The sequence below is a fragment of the Atractosteus spatula genome, chromosome 7 (assembly GCF_055471065.1).
Source record: "Atractosteus spatula isolate fAtrSpa1 chromosome 7, fAtrSpa1.hap1, whole genome shotgun sequence".
Taxonomy (NCBI): Eukaryota; Metazoa; Chordata; class Actinopteri; order Semionotiformes; family Lepisosteidae; genus Atractosteus; species Atractosteus spatula.
In genome coordinates this window covers 17,504,897-17,518,955 of record NC_142712.1, presented here as the reverse complement: position 1 = coordinate 17,518,955, position 14,059 = coordinate 17,504,897, and the positions used below count along the sequence as shown (strand labels likewise).

The window sequence follows — 14,059 nt, the reverse complement described above, 5'->3', positions numbered from 1 at the left end:
GGCCAGCCAGGAACTGTCAGGGGTTACAGGAGCCAAGAGCACCATGAGCAACAAACCCTAATTAGTTGCCCTGGTGGCACTGTAGAAATGTGCTCCACTACCAGGAAAGTGCCAGGGACAGTTTTGGTGACATGCCCAAAAGCTCAAATTCACGATGTCTGGACCCTAAAGCTCATTGTGTGGTCTCTGAGAAGAACACAACAGAACATTTAAAAAGTGTTGATTTTTTAAATGAATCACAGACATTGGTGGTCAAACTTTGGCTTATGTATTCCATTTTTATTCTTCTTTTGCATTTGTGCGTCACATTTCTGGGATAAAATATTTAAATGGAATATCTGAAGCACAAAATAAAAAAAAAGATCCTTTCTGTAGCAGTGATGTAGGTAAGAATTACTAGATGAATGTTTTCCTAGTAATAACATTTCTGTTGGAAGAAGAAAAATGATCGGATATAGCAGTTTTTATCTGAAACGTTAGTGTGATTAATGGGTTTTATTTTGCACTTCCACCTCCATAAGGAAAGGTTAAATTGTATGTAAGAATTTGGAGATACTGATCAGTATTTGCCAAATCCTATCCCTTATGAAGATGGGTTTAGCAGTTACTTTATTGCAGAAACACCAAACACTGTAAGTGACATGTAGATTGAGGTGTGTTTGTATTTCGGTGTGCTACAAAGTTTTTTTCAGAAAACAAATCTTAAAATAGTCATTTAATGCTCTTTTTTTCCTACAGGATTGACAGAACCACTTAACAAGACGTCTTTGCCCGGGGGTTTGAGGGAGCTGGTGATGGATCCATTGCATAAGCAGGGTACTTGGAGCAAAAAAATGCTGCTACTATTCTATGTGGCCTTGGAACTCATAACTGTCCACTCCTCCACTGTCTTGGGTACATTAGACTTGCAGTTGGATGAAGAACAGCCTGCTGGAACTATTGTAGGTGACATCAGTGCTGGGCTGCCCCCTGGTACCATGGCTACACTGTTCTTCATATCTGATCATGAGGGCACTGGGGTTGGTAGTGATTTGGACATTGACGAAACAACTGGGATCATCAAAACAGCCAAGGTTTTGGACAGGGAGGTGAGAGACCATTACAACTTTATTGCAGTCACCATGCACGGACTGACGGTAGAGGTAACAATAGTAGTAAATGACATCAATGACCACGCACCAGAATTTCCTAAGAAAAGGGTCACGTTCAAGATTCCAGAACAAACAGCAGTGGGCACAAGATTTTCTCTTGATCCTGCAGCAGATGCTGATAAAGGTCAGTTCACTACTCAGGGTTATCTGATAAAAGATGGCAACATGGGACAGGCTTTCCGCTTAGAGACTAAGAGGGGCTCCAATGAAGTCTTAAATTTGGATCTAGTAGTCAATGCCATCTTAGACAGAGAGAAAAGGTCTTCGTACACCTTGCACCTGGAAGCTTTTGATGGCGGTTCTCCTAGGAAGACTGGACAGATGATCTTGGATGTTTCTGTCCAAGACATCAATGACCATGCACCTGTCTTCAACCAGAGTCGCTATCATGCCCTCATCTCAGAAAACATGCAGCCTGGCAACACCATATTGCAGGTGTTTGCTACAGATGCAGATGAAGGGGATAATGGACTGGTGCTATATGAGATCAACAGGAGGCAAAGCGACCCTGAGCACTATTTTGTTATAGATCCACGCACAGGCGTAATCACTCTCAATAAGCCACTAGACTACGAAATGAGGAAAGTCCATGAGTTGGTGGTACAAGCCCGGGACAATGCAAGCCATCCAGAAGTCACCAATGCTTTTGTCACCATCCACGTCCGTGATTACAATGACAACCAGCCCACGATGACCATCATCTTCCTCAGTGAAGATGGCTCCCCACGCATTTCTGAGGGAGCACAACCAGGCCAGTACGTAGCGCGTATCTCAGTGTCAGACCCAGATTACGGCGAATACCCTAATGTAAATGTGACATTAGAAGGTGGAGATGGCAAATTTGGTCTGACAACAAAGGATAACATCATCTACCTCATATGTGTGGACAAAATCCTAGACCGAGAAGAGAGGGATTCTTATGAGCTGCGGGTATTTGCCACTGACTCTGGGACTCCCCCTCTCAGAGCTGAATCGTCATTCACTATTCAGGTGACTGACGTCAATGACAACCCTCCACTTTTTGACCAGCAGGCTTACAAGCAAACCATTCCAGAAGTGGTGTACCCTGGAAGCTTTGTCCTTCAGGTCACTGCGAGAGACAAAGACCAGGGTCCCAATGGTGAAATCAATTACAGCATCCTTCAAGACCATGGGACCCATTCAGATTGGTTTACCATTGACCCGGTCACCGGAATAATCACCACGGCCATGGAGCTGGATTATGAGACAGATCCCAAGCCGAGGATCACAGTGGTGGCCACTGATGGGGGACGGCCACCCCTGTCCTCCACCGCTGTGGTTAACGTGGTCTTGCAGGATATTAACGACAATGAGCCTGTTTTTGGAAGCAATTTCTACAACGTCTCCATCAAAGAGAACACAGCTGCAGGAACGTGTTTCCTTCAGGTAGGAATTTCTGTCTCCTCTCAAAATAGATTTAAATGAAATACATCACCTTTGCTTTGGTATAGAAATAAATTTGATTTTGTTTTTTACAGTTTGAGTGACACAACAAACAAATTGCCCGTCTGCAACACAGGCATTTGTACAGGCAATGAAAATGTCCTTAATAAGAGTCTACTTAATTTTGAGTGCAAAATCTTAGTTTTTGTGGGTGTGTGTCACCACAATGCCATGTATTATGTTTTTCCAGTATCCTGCTGAGGTAGACACTGAGTTTAAAAAAAGCTGTAATACATTAAATGTGTTAAAATCATATTAGCATTGTGCTCTGAATTAAGATAAATTTTTCTGTGAAATCTGTTGGGATTTTCCAATACTAATGAAGAGTTCACCTTGAGTTAAGAAGATATGCTTAGCATTGGCTGTCCTTTACTTCACCTCTGTAGGGAGGTTGCTACGGTAACTAAGACAGTATAAGGGACTGCCTGGGGAGTGAAAATACAGGACTTTGCACTTCACTCACATCTTTGGATGTTGCTGTCTGACGTTTGGAATCAACCAGATTCTGAAGCATTCTGTTTTGAATAAGAACTGATTCCAGGCCAGAAAACCGCGTTAGTTGGCTCTTATCTGCATGAAAGAAAAAAATGAGTCCTGTCAGTTTGTCAAACAGATAAGCCTCTGTCTTATATTATTAAGGAACAGTGTATTCAAGACGTCAACCATGGATGACAGCAGTTAAACCAAAGGGCCTCATCATTTAGAAACGTCATGTTCTCTCGTGTCGTAGTGATGATCACATGGGGTGGGAGGGTAGCAATTACCATAACTCTTCAAAGTATTCAGGTGTTTGAGATTCACAGTAAAGCTTTGAATCATTCGAAAGGAAAAAGCTAAATAAACACTGGAATTCCTCATTGTTGCAGGTTCACTGAATTTGTTCTTCAGATTTTTTTTGTGGTGGTGTTCATAAGCCAGAACGCAGACATAAGGAGCATATCTGACTGAAGGCTTGGCAGACGGTAACGTGGCCCACAGGCTGCTCCACAGAGACTCTGGGCTTTGACACAGCTCTAACAGCTCTTGGCCTTTGTGTAGGACTGGAAGCTGCTCTTGGTCGCCTGGGAGGTCCCTTGGAGCACCACGGGCAGTCTGTATCATACAAAAATCAAAGAAATTTAATGGAAATTTGTGTGCAGAAGAAGTACCAAAGTTTTAAATGTGCCAAGACACTTGAATGGAATACATGTTAAAGGACAATTGGAAGTAAAGTATTTTTCAGAAATCTAAGCTTTGAAAGTAACAAGTTATCCACATGAATGGATTAATTTTAATAAAATGAAAGGAGGCTGCAATAAAACTATTTTTGTAGGCACAGCAGTTGATAATTTTCTTTTTCCATTGATGGTAGCTTAGCAAATTGTTCATTCATATACTTATGTAAAAATACCAGGATGCATTGTAAAGTCCTTTTAAGTAATAGTTGTTAACTCATATTGCTTATTAGTGTAAAAACAGCTTTTCATTTAAGCTAACACATTTTTTCAATGTGTTTGAAAAAGTATTTTTCTCACAGATCTTTTTCAGCTCCATTTGGTGTTAGACATGCACTGGCACCAATTGTTAGCACAGGGAACTCAATTCTTTCCAGGCATAGTACAAAATGCCAGCTCTCAACCTCAAACTCTTATTACTCATGTTAGGAATTTTGGTAAATGGTCTTTTTAGTGCTTTGCATCACAAACACATAATCTCTACTGGATTTTCTTATTTTTTTCTTCAAATCAGACAACGGGGTATTATAATAATTTATCCTGTTGAAGGATCATAATTATGCAGATGAAAAATGATATAGGATCATTTCCACAAGGTTATGGGTTTAACAAGGATAGTCACAGTTTATTTTAGTCAACCATAGTGTTTTTTATATATACTTCTGTTTTACCTAAGGATACCGCATGGTGCATTGAGATTTAGGACTATTCTATAACCATTGACCACAGACATGTAGTCCACCCTGCCTGATGACAAGACACTCTGTTGTTAAGATTTCCTGTAACTCTATAATGCTGGCTACAGGAAACTAAGCGAAATAGAAACCAAGCTGGGAATATATAGTTACAGTTGCAATGCCTTCTTAAAGAAACCTAGAACTTAACTTTAAGAGTTTGAGAAAAACATAAACTACTGTAACTGTTTAAATTTAACGAGTTTCATTGTTTTAAACCAGATTTAATGGATTTTTTTGAGCTTTCAAGTTTGTGTGCCTAACTGAGTGCCTTCTTCTAATTAGCTAAATGAGGAAAACGACTGGTGTTAACACTCTGTAAGAAGTATAATTACGATATCGTTCCTAACAAAATGATTAGGGACCCATTTGTTGGATCATGAATAATTACTTACAGACATGGAATTCTTAATGAAGCCATTTAATTTTTTCAACACTATCATTAACCCTTCAAAATTTCTGGAGTGAACCCATGCACTAAGTGGTTAAAAGGTTTTCCAAGATTTGTTCTCTTGTTCTTATTCCCAATACTTTTTTTAAGTGTATTATATTACATATATTATATATTTGAATCCTGGCCCTTAGGTAGTATGAGACGTTCACAAACGCAGTAATTGTTCTTTCCGAAGGTTCTGTGAGACATTTCCGTTTGAGGAAGTAGTGAGCAGTAGAAGAAGAATTGTCTCTCTGTCTAAGAGATTGTTGGTTATTGCCTTGGTACCGGCAGGAAAGCGAGACTGTGTCTCCAAGCTCCGGAATGGGGGAAATGAAAATCAGCAAGTGACTGTGAAAGGGGGCAGAGCGATTTCCTTCTCTGTCCTGAAGTCTGCCTCGCACTACATCCTTATCTGATCGAACCTCACACCTTATTAGACACAACTGAACACAAGCCAAAAGAGTGCACTTCAGTTTCACTGCAGACCAAGTGGAATAAAATGATCTGCCTGTTATCGTCTCCATGGGTTCACGAAAACGTGGCAAACAGTTCTGTCTTCCTTTATCAGGAATGTGAAAATTAAATCCAGCTATTCATATGTAGTAACTTTTTTTAACGGTTGCTTTGCAGCCTGATTCATCCTGGGCACTGGCAACATATCATTAGGAGGTCACTGTGAGGCATACCTTTATCAATCCCTAAGGTTTAGTGTTTTATACTGCAACAAGTCTATTATGAAATGTAGACATGAGACAATAACTGTAATTTGGAAGAATTTAAACATTGATTTCTGGTTGGATTACTCCCAATTGAAATTAGCAATTTGTTTTATCGTCTAGACTTTATCTTTTTGATCTTCATACCAGCATAGAGAGGATGAGAGCCATGTACAGTACACTTCTCTCTGAATTGTGTGCTCATCAGACTCAAGTCTGTTAAAACTCTAGGGGAGCTTTGCTCACTGTGCCCCATTATCGGGGGAATGCCTTTAAAGTAATCTAATAACATAGTCCTAATTCAGTCCTTCAATACTTGAATTATAAATTGCAAGAGTGCTTCAAATGAGCATCTTTGTTGGACGAAGCACTCTGTGGAGCACTCTGAGGTTTTTTAAACAGACTTCTATAAATTGAGTTTTGGTGCTCAAAGTGTTATGTTAACCGCTGAATGCATTCTCACTTAATTCTTGAGTGCATAAGGCTAATATATTGATCTTTCACATCACAGACAAATAATTTAGGAGGCAAAGCCATTAGAGGATTGCTGTCTCCTGCTGTAAGGTTGTTATTTTTAGTCCAGTGGCATGCACAGCTGAACCTTGTCAGGCTTTCATGAAAACCTGGTGGTATTAAATGGTTTTTCCACAAAATTTGATTTGCTGGTTAACTTGATGTCTTTTATGCTACATTACCATTATTTCAGACTAGAAGTTTTTTTTTCACAAGATGCTCAAGTATATCATTTGTCTCTGCACAGAATAGTTTTGCTTTGTGAAATTAATTGCAGTGAAACCAGCAGTTGGTGCCTCTCTGCCTGCAAGCACAAATGCATACAACAGTGGGAAATGCAGAATGGCAACAACAAAAATTGACTAAGGACCGAAAGAGAGAATTAGAAAGGGGTGATTGTTTTCTTAAAACATAAGGATAACAGTTGAGCCTTGCCTTTTTTTAGTGTTGGGGGCTAACCACAAACTTCCTGGAGTGACCCTCTCAGACAGGTGCTTTTTTAATGTGTCTGCTTGTCCATAAAATGAGAAAATACTATCGCACTAGAGCTGGCTGTCAGAATAGTCTCATCTGAGGTGTGAGGTAATATTTTTCCTAAATCCGCAAGGAAAGACTAATCATGTTTAATGTAATTGAGGCTGGGTGAACATCTGGATGTGTGGAGGGTGTTTGAGCTGGAGGAAGCTGCCTGGGGCTGTTTCCTGTAACTCAAGAGCAAGTCTGTCAGACTCACTGATACCATCACCTTCTGAGCCACGGTCAGACCTCTACCCTTCTGTGCTTATTATGCTACCAGCTTGAAAGCAACAGAATTCTTTATTTAGGGTAAAATAATCAATAACACACCTTTATTCTTGAAGTAATGACAGTGAACAAAGCTAGTTAAGATCTAGAATGTGCTTTGTGGGCATTGTTTCATTATTCTACTGGTTTAATTTGGTTGATGTTAAGTAGTATTTTGGAATTATTACTGGCATCACAAAATATTCAAGCCTCATTGCTCATTTCTAAACATTCAGCTCAGAGAAAAAAATCTCTTGTTTCATTTAAGCCAGGTCACATTAGTTTAACTGTAACACAGATTGTGGATTTTGCTTTCTGAACAGCTGTTGCTTGCAGTTTTGAAAAATGCAGGGGTTATATATGCTTATTCAAGACCTGTTCACATTAGAAATGTGTAATTTATAGAAACACCCTTGATAGTTCTTTCATTCAGTTCCCTTAACTCACATTTACTGTTTTACTGTTTTTCCAGTTGCTTTGCAGTACTGCATTTTTTTCCCCATTTAGTGTTTGAGGCATGCTTTTGTTTAACTTCTAAATTACTTTTATAATACAGCAGTTGTCAAAAGTAAGAAATGTATTTGCAAGACTTTACTCAGGTTTATTTCATATTTGGTCCTGTTATTCAAGTTTAGCTTGAATATTTAAATATTTTTAAAGTCTTTGCGATGTATTATTTTTGAGTTGTTTTAGTTCAGGTCACATGCTTGAGAATTATATTCTTTGTCATTTACTTTGTCACACACAGTCACAATATTTCTTTAGCTGATTTCCTGGAATATGTGGATTTAGCCAGCAAGAGCTTTAGTAGTATTAAAGATTAGAAAAAAAGCACAGAATAGGAGAATCTGACGTTCATTCAAACTGAGAAGCAATATGGCCATTTAAATAGAAAAAAAAGTTTTATAGGAACAGCTTTAAAAAGACATTCTTGTCTGTAAGTGACCATCAGATCATTGCATTGTTGTGCGCCTTTCAATACTGTTAGTGTAATTTTTAATGTCAAACAATGAAGGCCATTTATCTGTGGGAGTCAACATAGGCCTGTGCTATAAAGATGCAGGGAATTAGGCAGAATTCCAGTAAGCTTGACTAGAGCGAAATGATAGTGTGAAATATTGATTTTTCAAAAAATCTCCATTTTAATAAGCCGAATAAGCCGCAGAAAATGTTAAATGATGAAATTGCAATGAACACCAGCTGGGAAAATTATGTTCTGTTTGGCCGATTTCACAGTTTCAGAGTCTGGGGGTTCCTGTGGGCCCACTTAGGGTTGGTTTCACACTTGACCTAAAGAACTCTGTATGATTAAAGTGAAAAAAAAAACCTGCTTCACAATAACTTCAATGTCTGACCATCTTTTAAACTGAAAACTAAAGTTCTAAAAGCTGCATTTACGGCCTTTTTTTTAAAAAGACATGGAAATGCGGTATATATTGAGTGTCAGTTGCTCAAAAAGCGGCAAAAGAAGAGGTGAGCAAGGGCAAGTATTTTCAAATTGAGAGTTTATAACATTGCGTCGCATTTTCAGAACTATGTAGTCATGCAGGTAAAGGTAACAGGCAGCATGGGTAAAAATGGCCTTTTTACTTCTTTAGTTAACTAATGTTTTGGCAGCATTTTCAGTTAGACTAGGATAGCCGAAGACAGGTGGGCAATAATTGACATATTTGCCCCTCCTTTTCCACTAACTGCATTTGGTGGTTTGTGGTGTAACACAATATGTATTTTTTCTATTTGGATTCAACATTTATTTTTGTTCTACTCACCCGATATGGAATAGCCAGTTGTCTCTCCTTCATATCTTGGATCACCACTACGAACCCTGTGACCGCACATGGGGGAGAATGAGGAAGTGTAGGCAGATTCCTCCCAATTGCCACAGTCGACCATGTTTCACCTTTGAACACCTCACAGGCAGCACAGTCTTGTCCTGGAAGCTCAGCCCCAATAGGAGGAAAGGTGCATCCCTCAACCAATTGTTTGCACACGCTTGAGAAATCCTGGTCACAGGTTTGCTGTCACATTTGGGTTATAATAGTAATAATAATAATTGCTTACACTTATATAGCGCTTTTCTGGACACTCCACTCAAAGTGCTTTACAGGTAATGGGGACTCCCCTCCACCACTACCAATGTGCAGCCCCCACCTGGATGATGCGACGGCAGCCATAGTGCTCCAGAACGCTCACAACACATCAGTTATTATTGAGGAGGAGAATAGAGTGATGAAGCCAATTCTTGATGGGGATTTTAAGGAGGCCATGATTGGTAAAGGCCAGGGGGAAATTTGGCCAGAATGCTGGGGTTACACATAGACCACAGGGTGAGTTGTGAGTTACGGGGTCATATGGCTGCTGGCAAGGTTATAGGTTGTAGGGAATTCAAAAACTGATGCATCTAGGCAGGCTTTGGATGTTTACTGTTCCAGCAGAGACCAGTACCTAAGCATTTCCTTTTATATTTTCATATGGTTGTATTCCATTTTATTTATTGTTGCAATAGATTTTTTCTGAACTAGGGGGGAAACGATTGCAGACCACTAGAAGCATTTATTGGAAAAGGAAGGTGCACTTAATTGAAAAATACTGTACATAATGTTTCACTAAAGGGACACAAATGAAAACCTAATATATTTTAATATTTTGCTTATTCGACTTGTGTGGCACAATTACACCCGTTTTACTGTTCTAGTCATTTACTCTGCAGTGCTGTTTCCCAAACCAACTGGAAGCATTTCATGCGAGGTTTAAAAAAGCCATTTATCAGCTGAGTTTTTCCTTTTGTAAGAATTGTTACCCTAGGAGCCATTTAGAGTATGAAATGTAGCTTGAAATCTTTTTAATAGTTGTGGGACTACATCTATTTGGCATATGTCCTTTCAGCTCAGTTTAGCAAGTATCAAATTTAAACCAGTGAAATTAAATAAACAACAACAAAAGCATACTGTATTTTGACCTTACTTTCCATCCTAAAGCAAATCAAATGACTTATTAATATTCTGTGGTCCTTTTATTTATATTTAATATTGAGTACTAAGTGAAAGATTTTCACTTTTCAGACACTCAGATCGGAAATTAATAAAGGGTCTTTGCAACTGTTTTTGAAATTTTGGGTCATTATTATTGATGTAGTCAATACTGTGTACTAGTTTATAGCCAATAGGTTGGAATGCAGTTCAGTCTCAGGTGCTGTTACAGTATGTTAAACAAAGCAAAGAAATGGACTTGTGAATAAGGAGAGCCCAGTGACCACTCAAGTAAAAGTAGCAACAGTGTAAAAGTGTGAACAATGTAAGTCCACAAGCAGCGGAACAATTTTCTTGGATGATGCCATGTTACATGCATTATCTTTATCTGGAATATGGGATAAACTGTTCTTCAGAACTTCTGACAAGATGGCAGTTCTTGTTATTTTTAGGCTCTTACACTGTCATCTGTGCTGAAAGGGTGACCTATAGTGCACCTTCATACATTTGGAGCTTACTGGAAACCATCAAGATCAATTTCACGATGATAAAAGGAGATCTCAAATAAGTGCTCCAATATTGGCTTAGCAAAATGCTCTGTAACCCCGACGTGGCTTCTGAAGGGAATCTGAATATAATTAGACTTCGAACTGTCACTCAGTCTGACAGGCTGGTGCAGGTGATTCTGACTCCATATTTCCACCAAGGGTGGGATCATGAAAATCTGTTCCCAGGGGGACAGATGTTTTATCCAGGCAAGATCTCAGACATAGCAGCTGCATGCATCTGTGGAGCGGCCCTTGAGCATGAAAACTACTCTGTGTGACAAGTGGTCAGCATCCATTTTTTTCAGTTTTTGCATTGTTCCCTGACTTATGTTTTATCCCTTTCTTGTAGCCTTGTATGCATTTTTTTCAATACTTTATTTTTTGGTTTCAACCTGTTTATTGGGGAAAAGGAGTTGATGGAATGGTCAGTTTCAGTAGTTCACTCATTTGTTAGTCTATGGGTAAAAGTGAGAAAATGTTGGGGCCTTTTGATGGCTCTGAAAATGGGTAGTTTCTTCAGTCCACGATGTGGTTGATTTATAGTCTGTTGTGGGTGAAATTCTCAATCAGCTGTCCCTTCCCTGTCTGCTGCTATGCGTGACTGAGGTATCTAATTTTGTAATTACCCCCTGTTCCTTTCAGTTCACAAAGATTAAAGGTACATTTCTCCTCCCTCTAAACAAGCACATTTTCTTTTTATGTAATTCTAAATGTTATCTCTGTCCAGACAGCCTCATTCAGGCAAGAATGCAGTTGCAATAAAAAGATAAGATGTACTAATATAAACAGATAATTCTTTTGTATAAATGTTCACACATTTATATTCTATTTCTAATCTGGGTTCTGTGATTGATTACGCACAATACCTTTGTGAATGTGGTGTTTTGAGACATTGGTGGAAGACGAGGCAAAACAATACAAGGGTCCTGGCCTTTAACAGTACAAAATTGTCTAGATAAACATAAAAAGGGGGCATAAATGACAAATCAGAAAGAACATCATGGCAAAACACTGTGGAAAACCTCAGAAGCGCATATGTCGCTGTAATTAAAATAGCAGAGATTGTTCACTGAAATCTAAAAACAATTCACTAAATCTAATTTAATTTCAATTAACAGAGCAACTGGAAAACCATTTACAATGCACAAAACAGCATAGTGGTTTTCAACTGGTTCCTTGGATTTGCTCCTATTTTCCATTATAGTTACTCAGTATGCCCAAAATGTGTCATCAGCACTCGTTTATTGTATAGGCATGGATATTGTTTTGACAGTACCAGTTTGCTCAAAACCCAAAACTGATCTCAATCTATTTGTCAGTGACAGAATGTCCTGATTAAGATGAGTGCTGTTGGATGGCTGCATTAAAATGGAAAGTCATGGATGCACAAGAGGGATATGTGGGAGATGGGGTGAATGCTGGGGTTTCATATTGAAACTTTAAACATCCCTGTTGTAAAATGGCTTATGATAATGCAGGCTAATGTTTTTTAGGGCCCGTAACAATTGCCATTCTCATGGTGATTATGGGTTAGCATCGACTTCCAAAACAGAATGGCCTTTAATTCTACAGTATGTGGCACACTCGTAACTGTCAAAGAATGGGAGAGGAGGATTTTGTTTTTAATGTGTTTTACCCAATTTCTTCTTCCTCTGCCCTGAATGTCCCTGTTTGAGCCCTGTTTTTTTTTCTTTTTTTTGAGCTCTTACTTGTCAGCCTTGTTAATGGCGCTGATGAGACTGAAGGAATGCTCTCGAGCACAGAACAAATTCACTGTGCCGAGAGGCAGCCTGCAGCAAGGGAGCCCAGCCAAATTCCCTTTCTTTGCTGTAAATGGGGTAAAGCAGAAGGTTTCAAGTCATGTAATTAGTGAAATGTGGGTGGGAAGAAGGTAATTAACCAATGACTTTGTTACATCATGGGTACTCTGGGATATAAAGAAATTTGAGACAATAAAGAATGCATTCACAAGTAGCCAGCAGAGGATCCAGGAGAAAAAAAAAAACTTACAGTGGAATTATATGGTACAAACAGCTGTGCCGTCACCAAAAACTTTGGCCACTGTGGTCAGCAATGATATGACATACATCCTCTTGACTACAATTCCTTTTTGGCTGCACAGATCATAAAATTTTGTATAGTATTTATCTGTCATAGTAATGACACACAAAAAAGTTTCCAGTTTTGCTGTGGGGTATTTATTAATTCTTCTGAGCTCCAGTTATTTTGCCCCACCTCCCCCTTTCACACCCAGCACTTCATTTTCACAAACCCACGTTTCCCAAAGCAATCTCCATTTGTGGGTTATTATTTTCTTTTCAATAGCCTTAGCATCTGGGGAGCTTAGAGAAACATACCTTGTTAAACAAAATGCTGTGGATTGCAGTAAGGTGAAACAAGGTTTTGAAAGGCAGTTGAATGGTGCTGTATGTGCATTTCCTTATGTGACGGAGTGGAAAGATTTGTTTGGAGCTTGAAACATGAATCTTTTAAATTTGTCCCCTTGATCGCTTCCAAACCAGTAACCAGTTATAACCAATAACCAGTTATAGGTGTTGTTCCAAGCATACTACTGTAAATATGTACAGGTATACTTAAAATAATCATTAGTTAAAAACGTCCTCTGAAGATGAATTTTATTATTTTAAAAATGTATGTTTTAGCCTGATTTCCATATTTTTGTGTGAACCTAAACTCATTGTATGAGTTCTTTTTGCGTTTGTTGTATTTTGGAAAATAGTTCCAATGCCGTCTTGATCCTTTTGTTTCTTTCATATGGGTCTTTTCTAATATTCCAAAATAATTCAAGAAATTCTTGGAATTCCTAGAAAGCTAATTTCTTGGAATTCTGGGAACAGCGCTAATGTTCAGATGTATGAGCTCACCATCAGATCACGGCTCTTCTATTGGGCTTCTGTGGGCTGTTCTATTTGTTAGGTCTTATCCACTGTTTTCAGAACACACAGAAAAAGCCATGGAGACCCTTTTGCCTTGAGATAATTAATTGTGGTCGCCCTACACAATCCATGTAAGCCTCAGACTGCAAGGCACCCATTTCTTCTTCCAGTGCTCTTACCACATACTTGAAGTCTGGTTTTCCTGCTTGCTTGGTGGTCTGTGATAGCACTTTGCTATTAAAGCTTACTATGGTGCCCTCATATACAGTATGTGAAATGCATAAACGTGCACTTTCTTCACATTAGTAATGACCACAGTATATCTTTTTCAAAAACTGAAGTACAATGTGATAATGCATATATTGTACAATATTGAAACACATTTGGGTAAAATGCTCCATAGGATTGTGCAAGAAGGTATTTTCTTTTAATTAAGGGCCTATGCTTTTTTTAAGATGTAAGGAATTTCGAATTAGCATGTCTCTCTGGGGTTTGGCTTGATTTTCTAAGAGTGATGCCTTTGTTTTAAACTTTGATAACATCCATGTGGATTATGTTTCAAAGTCTTTGTATTCGCCGGGCTTAAAAGTCTGATTTTGGAGCCTTGGCTTTTGCATTTTGATATGATGCTTTT

The 14,059-nt window shown here is 38.8% G+C and overlaps 1 protein-coding gene across 1 annotated transcript in view; it reads left to right on the top strand.

Annotated features, from left to right (window-relative positions):
* The first annotated feature begins 833 nt into the window (after nt 1-833).
* LOC148830663 (protocadherin-16-like) overlaps nt 834-14,059 on the top strand; it is a 125,905-nt gene continuing 112,679 nt past the window's right edge. The window contains exon 1 of the mRNA XM_088919960.1: nt 834-2,558. Within this exon, the coding sequence (XP_088776086.1) occupies nt 834-2,558 (1,725 nt within the window). The remainder of the gene's footprint in view (nt 2,559-14,059) is intronic.